The sequence below is a fragment of the Echeneis naucrates genome, chromosome 23 (assembly GCF_900963305.1).
Source record: "Echeneis naucrates chromosome 23, fEcheNa1.1, whole genome shotgun sequence".
In the NCBI taxonomy this organism is placed as follows: domain Eukaryota; kingdom Metazoa; phylum Chordata; class Actinopteri; order Carangiformes; family Echeneidae; genus Echeneis; species Echeneis naucrates.
Window position 1 is genome coordinate 5,258,627 of NC_042533.1, and position 13,481 is coordinate 5,272,107.

Here is a 13,481-nt window from a genome sequence, read left to right on the forward strand (position 1 = left end):
CTGCCGTGAACCTCCTCATATTACAATGACAAAACTGTTTTTGCAACAAGTCTTGTTTAGAGAGATGCCTGGTAAGCAAGAATTAGTCTTTCTACCCCTAGGAGAATCTGAAGAAGCTCACAAGAATGCTTTTCAAAACCAGGCAAAAGATTTAAAAAGAGGGTGTGAGCAGTGCTTGGCAACAACAGATTCATTGTTAAATCAACATTAAATAAGTTTATACAGTGTCCCGGGTCTGTCCTCTAGCTGAATCACGTAAATGTGAACACTGAAAGCAAGACAATGGGTTCTGACAGGGTGACAAGCTTTAGAGAGATTTATGTAAACAATAGCTTAGCCATAAATAAACATAATGGAGAAGAGAATTAGGAATGAGCCCAGGCCGACAACTTTAGTCTTGTGCATGTGTGGAAAATTAGGTTTGCTGTCAGGACAGTTCTAAGAGATGCTGATACGCCAGATGAAAATATGCTGAGCTCTAGAAAAGGCTCTTCTTCAAACCCTTGGAAAAGCTTCATTTAGAACACAATCACTTTGTCCCATTGGTCTCATTGTAGCAAAAACTCATATTCACTTAAGTCACTCGAACTAAGCAGTTTTGGTTCAGGATGCTACTGCAGCAAGCCTGAATCCCCCTTGTTGTCCTGGGTCCCAGTTGGACCACCAACGCAGAGGTTTCTTTAATGAGTGTGTATGTGTGTGCGTACACACACCTTCAGCGTTTGCTTCATTACGACAACCTTGCTTCCTTGTGGGGACGCCTGACACAGCAGTACCACTGATGTTTTCCATATCCACAGCCGTAGGGACAATAAAGAGAGGGCAATGAGAAGAGAGGCAGAGCAGGAGGGAGATTTGGAGAAGATGCAATCTGCCCTACCTAGCCTCAGCCTACAAACAGACAAAGGCCAGCCACCACTTCAAAAGAGAAAGACAGAAAAAAATTGCCCAGCTCTCAGCTATTCTCAAGATGGTCTCTACGGGTTAATTAGAACACCAAGTCCCACCTCATCTGCCTTCAAATTGCATAGTATGCATTCACACACAAACACACACACAACTGCCCTATACTCCATTAACACATCACATTCTCCACAGTGCACACAAATGTGCATAAACATGCACACGCACACACACCAGGCAGTGGATGATCCGTGCACTAATGCCTGTGGCAAACTAACATCAAACATAATCAATGTCTGTCTGGTCAACTCAGGCCCCATTCTGCCGTATTTCCTCTTGGCCCTGTCCGCACTCAGGTTGGCTCAAGTCAAAACCTTGTGGTGAAAGTCAATCTGTCTTAACACAGCAGAGAGGGTTGGAAACCGGTAGTGCAATTGTCATCAGAGGTGTCAGGAATGTGCCATCTTGCTGGAGTTAGATTTAAGATGGCAGGGTCAGTGTGCTCACATTGCTGGCTAGATTTTACCAGACAAAGATTCACCTGCGCACAGCTTTCAAGATCACTTCTCTCTTTTACCCTTTTGAGAAGAGGAAAACGCAGGTGGACGGTATTGGTATGAAAAAAAGAGGAAGCCTAAGAGAGCAAGAAAGATATGTAGAAACGCGCTGAATGAACAAAATAGATTCACAGCAGGGAAAAAGCCCACAGCCCCTTCCCAGCTCCAGAAATACATCACATTTGTATCTGAGATGAGCCATCTGTGACTCCTGAAGGACCCAAATACGTAGAAGGGAGAGTTCAGTAAAAGGAGAGAGGGAGAGGTAGCAAAAGAAAAAAAAACTTAAAAGAGATGGAGAGCAAGAGGACAAGGATAACAGCTGGCCAGGCACTTCATGCATCTGGCAGAGGTGACTCGTGGAGCTATAATGAAAATGCAGGGCGAGATCGGGATCAGTGTGAGAGAGGCCTCCATCCATCACAGGATCCCCATTGTGGAAAGAAAGCTTCAATGATAACTGCAAATATGTGGCTGTTCTCATCCCCAGAGGGAGCATTTTCACAACGCTGCAGCTGTAACTGGAGGCACGCTCTGCGTGTTGCTAATACATTATAAACAATTTTGTGTTGTTGCGCCTAACAGGGCGTCATGCTGGATAGGCTCATGAGTTCAGCTCTCCCTTATTTTTCATAATAATTTCACTTCCTGGTGTGTCAAGAGGAAAAAAAATCTAATTTTTATATTAATGGAAGCCAAGGGTCATGGCACCACCTGTCCTCATTGGCTGTCAGACAGGTATGGGGGATGGGCTTTGTCTTTCACAAGGGCAGTGTGAGGAAGTTTACAAGAGAAAAGCAGAGCTGCTTTTCAGTGAAGAGGTGGGAATCTGGCTATAGAATATGTTTTTGTATACTCCCTTATTAAAACAACTTTTGTTTTCTTGTCTCTTCCTAATGAAGCCTGATGTACAGGGTTCATTAGGGAGCTGTCAGGTTGTGTAACTTGCACGGAATGGACCATAATCCAAGTACAGCCTGAAAATATAATAAAATATGTCCACAGGTAGCTAGACCTGCAACACTATCAATCTGAATTATGAAAGCCACCAAAGTAAAGCCTGACATTGTATCCCTGACAATTTTTCGATATAGCACCTTAGAAACATGGCACTTTGGCTCTTTGCTCAATGGTACCTCTAAGACATATGTATCTTGAGCTCTAAGTACATTTAAACAATACCAAACTATTGTAGATGTCATGCTGGCTATCCAAGTCTTCCTTAAAAAAAGATTCAGGTGCTTCTTTCACCACTTGGAAGCTTTATGAAAACAATTTTATGTCATTTGGGAGAAGTCATCATTTTGATAGTTGAATCGGATCGTTTAATCTTTCAGTGTCTGTATGGGGCCTACCTTTTCTTTCCTCTGCCGGCATGCCTCCTCAGCGGAGACCAGGGTTTTGTAGTAGGCACTGCGCTCTGCTGTAAAGTGGACCTTGGACAAAGCGTTTTCTACCAGAGCCACAGACAGATTCACGCCCTCGATGTGCAGCCAGCCAATGAAGTTCCCTGCTTTGTCCATGCTCTCCACTTCAACTTCCACCTGGAAAACAAGAAAAGAGAATAAAGCCGGTTAATGGTCTGTGTCCGAGATTGGGTTTAAGATTCCATTACGAAAATGAAGTTGAGGTGGTCCTCTAAGGAGACACCACCGCTCACATTAATGGGCAATTGTGAATGCTCTACTGATTAGGTTGTACAGTGTGCACACAGAGACCCCGTTTAACTGCTCGACGCAGATATCACTATGAGTAGTCTTAGGCCTTGGTCACGTGCCACATATGTTATGAACACAAAAACCCAGCAGTTGCCCCTTGTGTTGGTACATATTAAAGTTAACTTGACATTCTCAACTAAACCCTTCTCTTAGCTGTAACAGAAGCAACTTTTTTTTTTTTTTTGCATTCAACAAATATTAAGCATAGAAGTCAGAGCTTGCACAAACAGTATGAGTGGTTTTGAATAAGTGCTGTGTTTGCTCTTCAACTTAATTAAGGCTTAAAATATTGTCATTTTATTTTTTTGCAATGTAAATCATTTGCAATTAATGACAGCCAAGTTGCAATTCCTTTAAGTTAACAAATGAGGGCATTGAAATATCTAAACCTGCTGACAAAGGAGGAAAGATCTCACAACGCTGGCCATGATGGACTGTAACCAAATTCTGCCTATTCAGGCTAATTATCTATTCATTACGTTTTGTTTCATAAGTGATGGACGACCGGTGGGGGGGTGGAATCAAATCGATTTTATCCTACTCTGCAGCCTCAGTCAGCGAAAAAGTGAGAGGGCAGGTGTGTTGAAGAGATAGGAAGAAGTCAAGTGATTAAAACTCCGGCTGCTTAGTCCTGCAGCCACAAGGGAAATCTGAGGGGAATTAAGTTTGTAAACTGGTTCTGCCTTGTTCTCAGCTAAGGTTAAAAGCCTTTATTAATGATAGCATAATCTGTTCTATTATTAGGCACAAAGCTGACAACCTATGCATATAAGTGACATACAGAGATTTAAATTTGGGCTGGAAATTCTATTTGGATCAAACCATAAGGAGTCAGGAAATATTGCTGAGTGGTGATTAATGTAAAATTCTGTTCTACGGACACTTTTTGCAGCTGAATATCAATGCAACTGTATTGTAAAGGCTTCATGAAAGACAAAGAGCATCTAGGACAGTGTGGTACTCTCCCAGGCCCTGGCCATGATACAATCTTAGCTCACTTAAACCTCATCTGCCTCTGTGTAATCTGCATTCTCTAACTCTCTTCTTCTCTGCTATCTTGGATACTCACCCCATTTTATCTCTCTTTGTCTCTAAGTGCAGAAGCAGTTACATAACCAGGCTATTAGAGAATCACTGGTCCTCCGAGCGCCCAAATGTCAAATGGGGAAGTTGGGGAGAGCTGGAATAGGGCTAGAATGGCTAGAACCAACTTAAATGTTACCTTCTACCACTGAGGCAGTAAATGCAAAACAAAAATAAAACCGCACTAAAAACTAAAAACAACTCTGCTGGGAAAAATTCCAGATTGGAGGAAGAAAAGGAAAAAGAAATGTGCTCTGACTGATGCACTCGGTGACCTTCTACTGGACTACAATCTGTTGACAAGTTCTAGATTTTAAAAACTAGAATTAATTTGAAAACAAAAACTTATTCAAATAGAAGGAAATACAAAGACAACATTGGCTCTATTTATATACAGGGAAGCCCTCTAGCTATCAAGTTATAGGTTCATCAGTCCTTTGCTTAGAATGATAATTCTGCAAACCATCTATATGAATGTGAAGTAAGACACGAATAAGTGGGTTAAAAATAATAATAATAATAATAATAATAATCACACAGCAAAAGAAGTCAGATCAGTCACACTTTGACAACGCAGAGAGATGACAAGAGAACGAGTGGGAAATGTATGCTGAGGAGGAGGAAACTGTTCAGGAGAAATTACTTGCAACACAGATATGTGGTCTCACCCTCTTTCCATCATAATTCAGCAAATTAGCCTGTGTTCTTTCCCAGACCACTGATAGAGGAAACTTCATTTACCACATACTGCCAGCCTCATGAAAGAAAAATTAGTCTGCTACTGACAACAGTGCAGTATGACTAGAGGGGTAACCATACTGCACACAACATTAATAATGACAAATAAGGCTAGTGAAGATTGTCAATAACATACTAGAGGACATGTAAAATTACAGAAACTGACTGATGTTGTGGCAATGTCAAAAGGATACTGTTACACAGACTGAAACCACACAAACTTGTGAAAGGACTTGTATTCCCCTTAGCACATATGATAATTGTTCATTCATAAGCATAATAAACATCCATCTTATCGGCATCACTTTCTGGCATCATTTACAAAATTAATTAAATTTAAAAAAATTCTGATTTTTGTAACTATTTGTGAACTGTGCACATTTACTATTATTACATGCAACAACAATCCAGACAACAATTTAGATAGCATAAGAACAGCCAAGCAAGTGTAGGATTCAGCTCAATCAATAAGCCAATCATCAGAAAACTAATCATGTCCATAATTACATTTATCTTGACAGTCAGTGTGGTACCAACACTACAAACTCAATAATACATGCAAGTTAAAACAATGGGTGACCATGATCTTCATGGGATGATTAAATAAGAAGAAACTGCCATTTCACTGGGCAGCAGGGAGGAGATGAAAGAGGCTAATAGCAAGGGCATATGTTAAATTAAAAAAGACAAATTAATTTATTAAACAAGCGTGGAGGCCCAATTTCACAGGCAGAATGAGATCAACTTGAAGAGGCTTTAAATCCAGGGAAGGATTGCAGAGAAACATTAGTAGTTACTTCCACTAAAGAAGAAAAATTAATTAATGAAGGATCCTTAATCCTTCTGTTTGCTTTTAGATTATTTAACAATTTGTTCTTTTAATAGTGATATATTGTTACTAACAATACTCCCAACAATTCTGGTGTTGCTGAGCAGCAGAAAAAGAAAACAAAAAGGAAGTAAATTATTCTGACTTCAGAATTATTTTTCACTTACTTTGCATGGCTCAATGTGTCGCCCCAGAGCTCAGTATGCACAAGTGAAATTTAAGTTCCCCCTCCCTTTTAAGTAAATAGCTTTGGTCACAATGTGGATAGGACAGGAGAGGCAAGAGTGGAAACTACTTTGAGTAGAGCCCAGATGGTTCCCAGCGGAGGCCTCCTCCGAGCCAAGATGGCTCCCGCCGGAACACAAATGGGCTCTGGTAATCTCATAAACGTTGGGATTGTGTCGACACAGTGGACAGAAAAGAGAAAAAGGTAAAATACGCATACACACATACACATGCATGTGTATGTGCATGCACGTACACATGTGTAGCCATTCACAAGTACAAAAGACAAAGCTATTTGGTACCACTGAAGTGAAACCTGGCCCGAGGGCCTGTTTTAAAACTGCAGCAGATTTAATTCACTTAGCTGTTTGAAAGTGGGGGGAGACCAAAAAAAATAAAAAGAAAAAGAAAAAGGAGGCGGGGGGGGGACTGCAGTAGGTGACACATCATGTGTCAGAGCCATCCCCACACTAAAAGAAAATGAAAGAACACAGTGGGCCTGCAATTTTAAAATTGGCAAGCAGTAGGATTTCCTTTTATCGCCAAATCTAAACAAACACATTTTGAATACCTGGAGGGTAAAAAGAAAATGCATAAAAAGCCAAATGTCACAGAGAACAGGGAGTGCCCACTTATTTGTGCAGGGTATTTAAGAGACTATGTGGTCCAACCTGGCACACAGGTTTGAAGCTCAATTCAAGTATTACTTTATGCATTCATTAGGTGCTGTGCATTCTCTGAGCGGGGGAAAAAAAGGCAAGCTATAAACATAATGCAAGGTACAAAGGAAATTAATCTGTCAGTCAGTGCTCTCAATCATCACTCACAGCAACTCTGCCACTACTTTAGTCTGAGTTTTACGGCATATTCCAATTACTGAGATCACACTTATCCCCTTAGAGATTTTAAGTTTGCATGAGTCAAATTACGAGTTTTGGTCGTAAAGTTTAAGGGTTGACACTTTGACAGCAGCAAACTTGGCAATTGTTAGGTGTGCACTATAAGCTCATCGTGTTTTTGTGTGCATGTGTACAGTACATGACGGAGAGGTAGACAGTAGTGCTAGGAAGTGTGTTTGTACTTGCTTGTCAAGGGGGTCCCTGGAATGTGCAGATGCAAGCAATGAACAATGGGAAAACAGACTGCGGGTGTGGACATTTTGGCATGTTTTCATTCATTCTCATTAAGACGCAAGGAGATGGCTGCTTTTACAGCTACTGTTCTCTGATACTTAGATGGGCTCTTAAGGATGTGTATTTGTGTGTGTCCATATGTATAAAATCTAATCAACATCAGTAGTTTTAAATAGCAAGTGAAATGATGCAGGGGATAATATTTTTTCATATTTATCTGAGTGTAAAGGATTAAGTGCTCATCACATTAATGAATCCGAGTGTATGTGTGTAAATGTACCAGATGTCAGCAGACAAGGCATATATGACAAGGCCAAAAGTTATCAACTAATTAAGAGCAGCAGCATCAGTTTCTCTCTCCATCTTACTCAAACTATCTATTTATCTTCCTCATCACCCTGACTCAAAGAGCGAGAGAGAGAGAAAGAAAGAGAGAAAGTAGCCACTCCCATCTATAGCACACAGAATTATCTAACTGAGCCTTGGAGAAGATTGAAGAGTGATGTGAAGATGTGTGTGTGTGTTCCTTTGTGTGCCTGGGTAAAGAGATCAAAACCCCTCAAAACAATGGGTGATCCTAAACTGTAGCTTGAGGTGCAAAGTGGGGATGGAAATGTCCCGTACATTTGGGACATCTGATAATCCCTACACCTTAATTCATATTCCTAACCTTCTCCATTCACTAAAAAAAAAAATAAATAAAAAAATCAATGTGTCAGAGTCATGAATGTCACATGAAAAGCACAGTTAGTCCTTTTCATGAGTATGTGTGGATTTAAGTAGAAAGAGCTGAGCAGTGACAGGTCAGCTTGGCTGCACTAAGCTCAGTCTTGCGTGAACTCCATTTGGGGGTATGAACGGCCACATCCAGCAAAGTCCATCATCTCTCTATTGTCCCACATGCTGGCTTATTGGGATCAATTTTCTAAGTAGACCTACAGAGTTCTTTCAAACTATACATCTGTACCACCAAGTGGGACATAACCACAACTCTGATCAGATATCAACCAGGAATCAATATCTTGGGAAGGTTTTGCTCTTGGATGGAGAAAATTGATCAAAGCCAAACAGTAAATTGAATCGAAGTGTCCAGAGTGACAGATAAGCATGGAGCAAAATAAATAAAATGACAGCCACTACTCGGTCATAAATACTACTAATCATGTGACAGAGTTTTTAAAAACCATGACAGCTACGTGAAAGGCAACTGGCAAGGCTCGACAGTTATCCTGGAATGTGTGTCTGTGTGTGTTTTGGGATGAATGTGTCAAAGCTGTAAAGAGTAAAAGTGTGATTCTGTGTGTGTTGATAGGTATGTACCTGTTTTCCTACCAGAGAGGAGTAACATCTCTGTACTGCTGTCAGTGTTTTGTAAAGGAACTGACAGTGTGGAAACACTAAGCCCCCCCAAAAAAAAGAAGATATGGCTACAACTTCATGTGCATGTTTGGTAATCCTCATTTGCAAAAGGGAACAGTGAATAAAAATAATAATAATAATAATACATAAACTGTAAGCATTCCAACACCCTCAAAATGTTCATGGAGAAATCAAGGTCACTAGAATTTGGATAAACACACTAACAAACACCCACACAGAAATTGCATGCACTCCTAGCATGTCACGCTGTAAAAATCATCCCACAGCCCATTATCAATGGAGCATAGCCATTAGTAAGGTCCATAAACTGCTGTTAATGGAACATGGAAGCATGGTATGATCAGGAAACAGGGACACAGCCTAAATCCATCAAAACAAACTCTTTTTTGTTTTTTCCTTCATCAAATTCCCTTCTCACTACTGTATCAGGGATACCTTAGTATATTTAAAAAAAAAGAAAAAAGACTAAATCTGCTGGCATTATGTCATTGTGGTCGAATCCAGAGAGAAAAAGGCAGGCTGCTTCCGGAAGAAATCTATAAATATAGATCACCTTAAAAAAAAAAAAGAAAAGAAAGAAAAAAGATGGGCGAGCGGGAGAGAGACAGAGAAGAATAAATGAATGAATTAAACTAACCGCTATTGATCCTTTAATGCCATGGATCAGGCAGAGATGTAAATAGCGTGTTAATGGGCCCTGTAATTACAAAAAAATCTTCACATAGAGAGAGAGGCTGCAGCCTGTGTTAAAGACAGGTGAGCTGGCAGACCGATGACCCGTGTAATCTCCAAGACAAAAAAAAGGAATAAGTGCCATTGAGGATAAAAGAGGTCACCCATAACCTGAAGGTGCTAAAATGCAGGCAATGAGATGAATCGTTATTTTACTGACGTCAGCTAATATGTTTGACCTATTTTTTTCCCCCAAAACACAAGATGAAAATATTAAATTAGTGAGATGCTATGTAATGACAGTGATGGACCTCAGGAGAAAAAAGGGAACTCTCAAAAGAAGAATTTCTAAAAATGAGAGGAGATAAACTACATTATCCATAACACTGAAATAGTAATACTTCTAAGATGGAAAAAGGCTGGATGAGGTGAAGCTTCTCCATCGGGTACCTAAGCCAGTAGGATGCCTGTGGGTGCTGGTTATTGAGCGTTCCTGCTTTGGCAAGCTGGCAATACAGCTAAGATCTAGGCCAAAGGTCAAACCTCTGGCACCAACTAATTCCAAACTAGGCTGGTTCATTAAATATCGGATCATGGGGTCAGGACAGACAGCTATTTGTCACATGCTGATCGAGTTAAGCCAGGGAGAGGGACATTATAAAATACGCTGGATAAACCTTATTACCTTATTTCCAAGGAAGTGTTTATACAAATTGGTAATGAACACACACATTCTGAAAATATGGGATAAGCAGTAAATAGTTGTCAAAATTAGAGCAAAGCTTAAAGGACTAATCTGAACTGCAGCAGACTTTCCATTGCAAAGAATAAGAAACAGGTGGAAATGAAGGGCAGAGCTCATGTTTAAAAAATAAACAGCTCTCCTTTTACAGCATGGCGTAAGGTGAGGTTTGGCCTCCTTGGCAGGGCATTGTTGTCCACAGTGCTCACTGCAGAGTTGAGATGCGTCTCAATCTGCTCGACTTGAACATTCTGGTGGCAGAACAACCATTTTGGGACCCACGCTGCTGCATCTTCAAATAGCAGAGTCTCTAGTTATGAAAGAAGTTCCAATGTGGAAAACAACTACTTTCCTGACCCTACAGCAAACTAACCAGTAGGAATGAAATATTTCACTTTCTGTTTTTCCCCACAAACCACAACTTTTACCCAATTTCAGTATAGAATAGTGTTGCCAGCAATGATACGGCATGCACACCAAGCAAGAAAGGGTTTGGCTGTGTCTACGTCTGTATAGACTCCCAGGGTGATCAATGTGACTCAGGGGGCCCCATACATCACTGTCAGTGGACGGCTGCTGTCTGTCGGTGGCAGGGTGGGGAAAAGTCAAACAGCTTCTCGAATAGCCAAGGCCATTAACGGTCAGGCAAACAAGCATGATCCCCACCATTAAACCTGCCTGATGCCCATTAATGAGTTTTTCTTTCATCAATAGATAATTGATGTTTGCCCTGTATCAAGATTCTGAAAAAACAGGTGACTACAGGCAGGCTGGTGGAGAGGGTTAAGAGGGAGGAACAGAGGTGGGAATGGTCAGCTGAATGAGTCTGATGTACTTCCAGTTGATGCAGATGGGAGACAAAATGACTAGGCATTCTGGGGTTTTTGTTGTTGTTGTATTGTTGTAACCATAGAAAAAAGCAGCTAGCTTGTTTGTCTGCCTCTGTTCTTCTAGGAAAGAGGAAAGAGGAAAGAGATGTTGACACAGGGTCCATTAGGCTATCTCCAATGAATACGAAATACAAACTGCGACTGCCATTTCCAAATTCAATGTTGCTACACTGATCCATTTATTGTTGATTTAAAAAAAAGCTTTGATGCCTTTTGATTCATAGCGTAGCAAGTCAAATGTGCTAACATTTCTGGGGGCTTTTGATTAAAACTTCTGCATTCATTCAATGTTTTAATGATACTCAATGTAAAAAACTGGTGCACATGAGTCTGAACTTTTTCCAAACTCAAGAGTATAAGGTAGATTCTGCTAGTCCTGTCTGCTCCTATTGCAATTAATTATATTTATATATGTATTCATTGTGCAGAGGGTTTGAGGAAGGGAGAAAGGGCACAATATACATTCCATAAAAGCTAGTACAGAAGATTTGAAATGTCGAGTTGTCAAACTTTACCATGTTTAACGTGTAGTTAAATTAGTTTATTGATCCTCTGATATCCAGATGAAAGAATATCACAACGCTCACACAGGACAAGAGGCAGCTGAGCAAGAGCAAGGCTCTGCATCTGACCTGAACAGCCTGGTTATTAAAATCGATAGCAGCAATAACTACAATCTATCTAATTTTTAAGATAGGAGCAGCTTGGCAAGTTGGTCGATGAATATTGAGCTACATTTGTAATATTACTAATATCATATCATTCCTTTCAGGTGGGGAAAACACAAATTGAACTAGGCTGAAAGTAATTGAATGGCAGTTGAAAACAAATGTTATATAGTTCTGTGAAAGCACTTTGGATCAGTTTTTCTTCTTTGTCAAAAATACCAACCCAACCTGGATGTTATAGATCTAAACATTAATGAAAGGTTGGACAACTGAAAATGAATTGTACCTCGAAACATGTTGGTATGGCCACTGTAATTTGATTTTAAGCATTTTCACTTGCTATCCAGAAGAACATTGTGTTCTGGGTTGAGACAACCAACTTCTTAAGGCCACAGGATGTCAGAAAGCAACGAGAGTAAGAGACCAAATCTTGAAATTTCTGCCTGAAGCACTGAGAGGTTGGTGGGTGCAGTCAAGCCCCATTGAGCCCATTTAGGGGTGGCCAGAATGATTGGAGGCAACATTAAGCCACATTACCTCTCTGTATGACAGTGTTACTTTCCTACACTTCCATTTACACATACACCTTGAGTGCAAAAATGCACAGCTATCATTTTGTAATCACTGAGCACTACAGCAGCAACAATGTAATGGAGAAAAAGGAAACAACGGCAAGCTTTGCTTACAATTTTTAACAGTGATCAAAACAGAGAGCAGATGTTCTCTCTTGACAACCACAGTATTGTGGGGTTTGTTCTGCTGTTCTTGTTTTTGTTCAATAGGCCAGTGTAGCACAAGGTTTAATTTGGTCTTGATGCCATTTTCTAGTTTGCCCTTTTTCCCTCGCAATGAAGGAAAAAATGTCCATGTGCAAAACAACAGTTCTGCGTTCATATGTAAAAAATTCAAACAACTGTTTATTAAAAAAAAAAAAAAAAAAAGGCAGTGTGCATATATTTGGATTTTAAAAACAAGCACCAATGGAAGAGGATTATTCTTTTCACCTTACTAATGAAGCAAAAAGTGGGAGTTTAATTTTATGGCCATGTTACCAATGGATACACACGGGGAGAAAAATAAACACGAAAAGCTTTTAAATTGTCTGGAATAAAGAGGAAGATGATGCTTACAAGTTAGAGGACTCTCCGTGACAACACTCAGCTAATAATCCTGTTTACTATTCAAATCTTAATGGGGCTTAAACTGTATAGGTGGTAACAAGTGTAGAAATGGAAGGCAAGAGTCTTTACCACTCTGCCTAATGAAAGCCCTCTACAGTCATATGCTCTGCATGAGCAGCTGTTTTTTCATTCATGCTCCACTTGCTGCAGCTTTATGAATCGATTTAAGATTTTATAATAGAATTTTAAATATTTATAATTCTGTTGCTGCAATGGCCAAATCACAGTCGTGTGCCATAGATAGACCTCTGAGGGGAAAACAGTTGCAGGATTTCTTACCGGACGTTTCAGTGAACTGACAGCTGTAGTGCTGAAGGCATTCAAAGAAAGTTGGACAAATTCCAGCTGGAGTGTTGACAAAGATAGGAAGATGAAGACCATGGGCTGATCGACAACAACAGAAATCTGATTACTCCAAGCCAGTTTTAATTTGTCTTTCATTGAAGAAGGAAACGTTCGCAACAGATGAGTTGGACGCAAAACTCCAAATTAGAAAAAGACAGACAAGAACCCTAATGTAGCTTGCTTCATTATTAATCACTGACTTAAAATATTTACTCAAATTTCCAATTACTGTAAGAGACTTCATTCACAAGTACAACTTTAACAACCTTAAGCAATCTATGGAGAAACAATTGAAAGTGGATTGTAAAATAATGAAAGAAAACAAAATTAGGTGGAACTACTTTGCAGAACAGGAGGAAAAAAATAATCCAACGCATTGTGGAAAGCATTTATCCACCTACTGGTATAGTGCCAACA

At 40.0% G+C, this 13,481-nt stretch overlaps 1 protein-coding gene across 2 annotated transcripts in view; it reads right to left on the reverse strand.

Annotated features, from left to right (window-relative positions):
• Positions 1 to 13,481, reverse strand: part of snd1 (staphylococcal nuclease and tudor domain containing 1) — a 151,100-nt gene that overhangs the window by 52,551 nt on the left and 85,068 nt on the right. For both annotated transcript variants that reach the window (XM_029494835.1, XM_029494834.1), the window contains exon 17: positions 2,816 to 3,004. In XM_029494835.1, the coding sequence (XP_029350695.1) occupies positions 2,816 to 3,004 (189 nt within the window). The remainder of the gene's footprint in view (positions 1 to 2,815; positions 3,005 to 13,481) is intronic.